The 6,228-nt window shown below is 46.4% G+C and overlaps 1 gene segment (V, D, J or C); it reads right to left on the bottom strand.

Moving 5' to 3' along the window:
- Positions 1–3,194: 3,194 nt before the first annotated feature.
- LOC140619028 (probable non-functional immunoglobulin lambda variable 5-48) lies at positions 3,195–3,711 on the bottom strand. The segment is given in 2 exon segments: positions 3,195–3,547; positions 3,666–3,711. Coding segments are annotated over 2 exon segments (399 nt in total).
- Between the last annotated feature and the right edge of the window lie 2,517 nt (positions 3,712–6,228).

The following is a 6,228-nucleotide window of genomic DNA, read 5'->3' as shown; positions in this document are numbered from 1 at the left end:
CCATCAGGCATGACTACTGTCACTCCACTGCTTGATCTCTGTCCCTTTCTTTAGGGGCTTGGCCGGTGTCTCCTCATGTGGCCTCCCATTCCCCTGAGGACAGAGTTTATGCTTTACTGAGACTCTTCAGTTTGAGTCTGCCCATGACTTCTTTGGTTTTCATGGATGAGGACTGAGTTGGGATCTCTTATACAAACTCCTTTAATGATGCCTGGGTGTTTCCATGGTTAAGCATCTGCCTTTGGCTCAGTGCATGATCCTGGAGTCCTGAGATCAAGTCCCACATCGGGCTCCCTGCATTGAGCCTGCTTCTCCTTCTGCCTATGTCTCTGCCTCTGTGTGTGTGTGTGTCTCATGAATAAATAATTAAAATCTTAAAATTTTTTTAAATTTTTATTTATTTATGATAGAGAGAGAGAGAGAGAGAGGCAGAGAAATAGAGGGAGAAGCAGGCTCCATGCACCGGGAGCCGGACGTGGGACTCGATCCCGTGTCTCCAGGATCACGCCCTGGGCCGAAGGCAGGTGCCGAACCACTGCGCCACGCAGGGATCCCAAAATCTTAAAAAAATTATATAAAAAACTCCTCTTTAGATCAGGTTCAAGTCCTGCACAGTGCCAGAACCCTAGGGACACATGGTATTTTCTATGTAGGATGCTGGGTCTTTCTTTTTATTTTATTTTATTTTTATTTTTTTATAATTTTTATTTATTTATGATAGTCACACACAGAGAGAGAGAGAGGCAGAGACACAGGCAGAGGGAGAAGCAAGCTCCATGCACTGGAGCCCGATGTGGGATTCGATCCCGGGTCTCCAGGATCGCGCCCTGGGCCAAAGGCAGGCGCCAAACCGCTGCACCACCCAGGGATCCTGCTAGGTCTTTCAATTAATATGAGTCCTCCCTGGTTTGCAGAGCTCTCCTTCCTCTGAAGTTCCAGTTGCTTTGAGGAGACAAAAACAATTCTTTTGAGGTGACTTTGGAGGCTAATGAGTCACGGACTAAAAATCTTTCTCATTTGTCACTAGTCCCAACTGCTGAAGCAGAAGTTCTCCCCACACACTGTGGGGAGTGATTCCCTCCAGGATCTGTCCTCCCAGCACACAGACACAAGGCTGCAGGAGCCCTACCACGTGAGGCTGTGTGTGCTACCAACTTCAGAGCATGAGGGACAAATGCTGGAACTTCTAGGAGGGTAGTTGTGACAGTTGCAGATGCTCTGACAGGGAGCCAGTGACAGAGTGTATGTATTAGTCATCACTGAGCCTACAGTGTACTTAAAATTGATGCATGTTATTAAACAAAATTCAGCTCAGCAAGATGGATTTAAAATCAATGCCAAGATGAAGATGCAAGTACAATCATGCATATATTTTTCAGATATCTGTGCTTATTTCAGGGAGAATATAAAGTAGAATTTGTCATTAAATGGATGGAGAGAAAAACAATGGAAAAGAATTTTCTGTTCTCAGTGAATAGTTGTTTACACTCTTTTTCTAAAAACATCTTATTTATTATTATTATCATTAATATTCATATTAATATTATTTCATTAATGAGTTTTCTTTAATGGGTCTTACCCTGCAGGTAGGAAAGCATCACATCTTTCCCAGTGGAACCTGATGAAAGGCCTGTTCCTATGAACTTTATAGCCATTACATTCATGGAATTACCAGGAATAGATTTTAGGATGGAACTACTTGGGGTCAGATTTTTTTCTCTGGGATGGACACATCTGAAGTTCCTTTGCCTTGTGTACAGCATATTCAGGAGAGAGGAAGTGCTCATTCAGTCACCAATGACTAGAATGAGTTTCTGTTACCCAAGATCATCTCTATCCAGAAGGTTCTGTCTAATGCCCCACAGCTGAGTGATGGAGAGGTGGAGATAAGAGGGACAGTGTCCCTGAGATCATACACCCTTTGTCTTCCCAAAAGACAGACTTTCCAGCAGAGGTCCAGCCTGGCCAGAGGTGTGCCTGGCATGACTGAGGCAGTGACAGCCCAGCTCTGAGAGCACAGGGAGGGTGTGTCCCATGTCTTCATGGGCCTTGAGCTCCATGGGAGCAGCACTGAGGCTGGGGTCCAAACATGAGGGTACTGATCAGTCTCAGGCAATGATTGGAGCTCAGAGATGTTTGGAGGCTGAGCTTCCCATGAGGACAGAGACCCACCCTGGGATTCCTGGAATAAGCCTCATCACAGGGAAGCAGTTGCTTAGGGCACAGCCTAGCTGCCCTGGGGATGGGCCCCAGTCACACTTGATGTCTCTGGGGTTTCCAGTTAATGGGGATTCTGCATCCTGGATATTGTGACGTAGACTGCTGTGTGAGCACAGGTTGACACTGACTTCTGGAGAAACAGAGAAGTCCAGAAACTTGAGTCCAGGAAACTATACATCCAGAGAGAAGAGAGACCTGTGTTTGTGTGTGTCTCTCTGTGTGTTTGACCAAAAATGAGGCCAAGTGGACTCTTGTGGATCCATATCTAGGGTCCTGGATTCTGGATTTTAAGCCCAGTTTCTCAAAGACCTTCTCCATGGGGGAGGATTGGTCAGGCAATGAGAAATCGTTAGAGAGCAGACCCCTTAACATGTCCCTGAATCAGAAGTCCAGGTCTTATTGAGTGACAGAAACAGGAGGAGAATATGAGAGGTTGCATACAGCTCTACTTTCTGGTCATTCTACCCCCAGAGATGGACCATGGCGCCTGGAAACTACAACAAGATCATTTCTGGCTTCCTCTGAAATACTGACATGGAGTTAGAGATAAGACCTGTAGTGCTAGAGGGAGACCAAAGCTTGAGGGACAGGGGAGTAGATGGGAGAAGAGGAGAGAGAGGTGGGTGTGTTGTCACGGAGAGTCTTCAGGATCTGGTCCAAGCTCATGTGTAGCTGGTTCAGAGAGGAGACTGTGTCTGTTACTAGGGTTCTAGCCAATTTATCCTTGCTTATCTTGGCCAGACCCCAAGGGGATGTGCAGTTGGGCTTTGATACCTCCTCTGTCCTGTCTTCCTGGGATGTTATATGCTGCCTCACTTACCATTCAAACATGAGTGTCTCTTATTCCTTAGTTTAATGGCAGGTCATTCTGCAGAACAGTGCCCCCCAAATGTGTTTAAAAATTAGTGTCTCACTGAAAAATGAAAAATCGGAGACAAGGCGTGTGGACCAGGAGATTTTGTCTCACTTACTCATCATCTGAGACACTGTGAGTAATGGTAGTTGCTCCCACTGCCATGAGCGGAGGCACAGTAGTAGTCAGCCTCATCCTCAGGTTGCAGCCCAGAGATGAGCAGGAGCCCTGCATTGGCCGAGGTGTCCTTGGATCCAGAGAAGCGGCTGGGGACCCTGGAGCCCTGGTGCTTATCTGAGTCTGAGTGGTAGTACAGGAGGTACCAGAGAGGGCTCCCTGGCTTCTGCTGGAACCAAGTTACAGAATAACTGCCAACACTGAAGCCACTGCTCAGGGTGCAGGTGAGTCTGGCGGATGATCCCAGGGATGCAGAGAGGGAGGGCGGCTGGGTCACCACAAGCTGGGACAGGGAACCTGCAAACACAGACACTCATGGGTGATGGGGAAGAAAAAGTAATTTTCCTCCAAAATAGTAGCAGTGCTCCTACACAGATTGGAGGGCTTTCCTGTGTCCCCAGAGTCTTTTATCTACCTGTGCAGTGAAAGACGAGCAAGAGGAATACTGGAATCCATGCCATGGTCACATTGCCTCTGGTCCCACTGTGAGCTGGGCTGCCCCAGGCCCTCTTTTCTCCTCCACCCTCTGCCACAGGAGGGGCTGCCCATGCAAAAAGGCTCCATCGTGTGACTGCTCAGGCCCGTCTGAGTTCTGGTGCTGGAGCTCAGCTCACACTACACACTGAGGAGAATGAAAGCATCCTTCACCCTGGGGAGGCCTGGGAGGAAGCACCTGCTGAGACCATACACAGGTCCCTGCTCAGGGGACTCTGCTGGACCAGAGGGGACATAGTTGCTGAGTCCCAGCAGGAAGCACAAGGGTCAGCCCTCAGGCTTGAGCTCCTTTGAATGAATGTTCCTCCCTAAGCCACTGACTAGGGACCACAGGTCAGTCCTACTTTGCCCCTGCTGGTTGCAGGACATGTAGCCCTAAAACCTGAGATCACAGCTGGTTTCTGTATCTCAACATGTCCCTGCCTATTTACATAATTCTGCATAATTTCTAGATACAATGATTCCAGTACAAGTGCCCAATTACTTTGGTATCTCATTCCAGGAAAGAGTCCTCATCTTTGGGAGATGCAAGAATGTTCATCAATGTCAGCTTAAATTACTTAAATCCCAGAGAAAATACAGTAAACATCATATCACTTCATTGGAATGTAACATAGATTACACATTCATTGTAACTTTTTAAACTATTACACATTAAAATAAGAGTTTAACCTATTGTCACATAAATTGCATTGTGTTTCAATCCTTCATTTTGTTGCAAAATAAATGGTTGCACTAATCGGTATCATGACAGAAGCATCACGCATGTCATTTGCAGTTGCTGTGTTCACAGCATGTTAAACTGTGAAAAAAATACAGTTCGATGAGAGGCTCCATTCTCAGACATTTATTTACTGCTTCCATCTTCTCCTTCTCCACGTGAAGGACCTTACCATGTGTCAAAACGGAAGTCTTGCTCCATCATTCTACAATAGATTAGCCACTACGGGATCTTTTCAAAGAAGTTTGCTTGAAGAGGTACATATTAGTATTTCTTAACCTTAAGATGGGTTTTACAAAATTCAGCCTTATATAAACAAATGACAGTTGTACTGAAACTGAGTAGTGAAACGTTAGCAGATGTTCATTTGCTCAAGGGAATTGTCTTCTGTGCTCCGTTAGTTGTCTATGTTCCAGCTGCTCCCTCTGGATTTTTCATCCAGTAGCTGGAAGCTAATCATGTCCTATTCTTCATCTCTCACGTGAACCCATGGAATCCAGCCCATGATACTGTCACCTTTCCCAAGGAAATTCTAAGACTTTCTTTTTTTTTAAGATTTTATTTATTTATTTATAGAGACAGAGAGAGAGAGGCAGAGTTACAGGGAGAAGCAGGTATCATACAGAGAGCCTGATGTGGGACTCGATCCAGCGTCTTCAGGATCACACCCTGGGCTGCAGGCGGTGCTAAACCGCTGCACCACCAGGGCTGCCCTAAGAATTTCTCTTGTCCCAATATCTGGTTCTTAGCTCACATCTCCTCTCCAATCAACTCAGACCTCCAAAAATAACAAGGTACCCAAGCAGAAATCGTTACATTTGCCTCAGATCTACTCCTTTTCATGGAATTTGTGTTGAGGTGAATTCATATATTCATTCAACAAAACCAGTGTTGAATTTTTCTTTGGTGTCAGGCTGGCTGTTGAGCTTTGTAGGTAAGTAATAACACACATAAACAAGTGGGGGAAAATATCAAGTGTTAGACACACAGTGAAAACAGTTACAGAGAAATGAGTCCATGTGGCTGATGCTACCAGGCCAGTGATCAACCTGGGAATATGGAGCCAACTGATGACTGCTGAGACCCCATCACCTCAACTCTGAACTTCTCCATGCTCTCTCGGTCCACAGCCTGCCCTTGGCCTTCACACCTCCTTGCTCCATTCCAGGTGCCTGGGTGCAGGTACCCAGCTCTGCTCACCTGCTGTTAGTTTCCAACACTCTAGGGAGCTTCTGAGGTATGAGCTGAAACTGGCCCCTGTTCTCACAGGGCAGGGAGGAACCAAAGAGTCAGGTCACTCTATCTAGGTTAGTAGGTGGTTGTTTTCATAAACAAAGGGGACTTACATATGAGGCTTCTCTTGGGCAGCAGCACAACAAAAGGATGCTCATAAATGGCCAATAAATCATGAGCTTATGAAGAGGATTTCACTGGGTTGAGGCCTGTATACATCACATAAACACCACATCACTATCTCAAGGCTCTAACCTTGAAGCAGACTATAGGAGCAGGAAAGACCAGCAGAAGCCACCACCCACAGACAAGAGGGGGCTGGGGATCCCTTGAGTGTTCTGGTCAAATTCATGGGGCATGGTGTGGACACATCATTTGGATGGCATTCCTTGGCACATGGCCATGCAGAGATCCTCCTGTGTTCTGTCCATAGTTTTCCCATTTTAAATCCTTACTAGGAATTTCTGATTATGGCTCCATTTGGAGGCAGGTGATAAACTGCTGGAGGGGAAGGGGCAGTGATATGGCC

The sequence above is a fragment of the Canis lupus genome, chromosome 27, assembly GCF_048164855.1.
Source record: "Canis lupus baileyi chromosome 27, mCanLup2.hap1, whole genome shotgun sequence".
NCBI classification, from domain to species: Eukaryota; Metazoa; Chordata; class Mammalia; order Carnivora; family Canidae; genus Canis; species Canis lupus.
The sequence above is the reverse complement of the archived record's forward strand: the minus strand, read 5'-3'. Positions and strand labels throughout refer to the sequence as shown.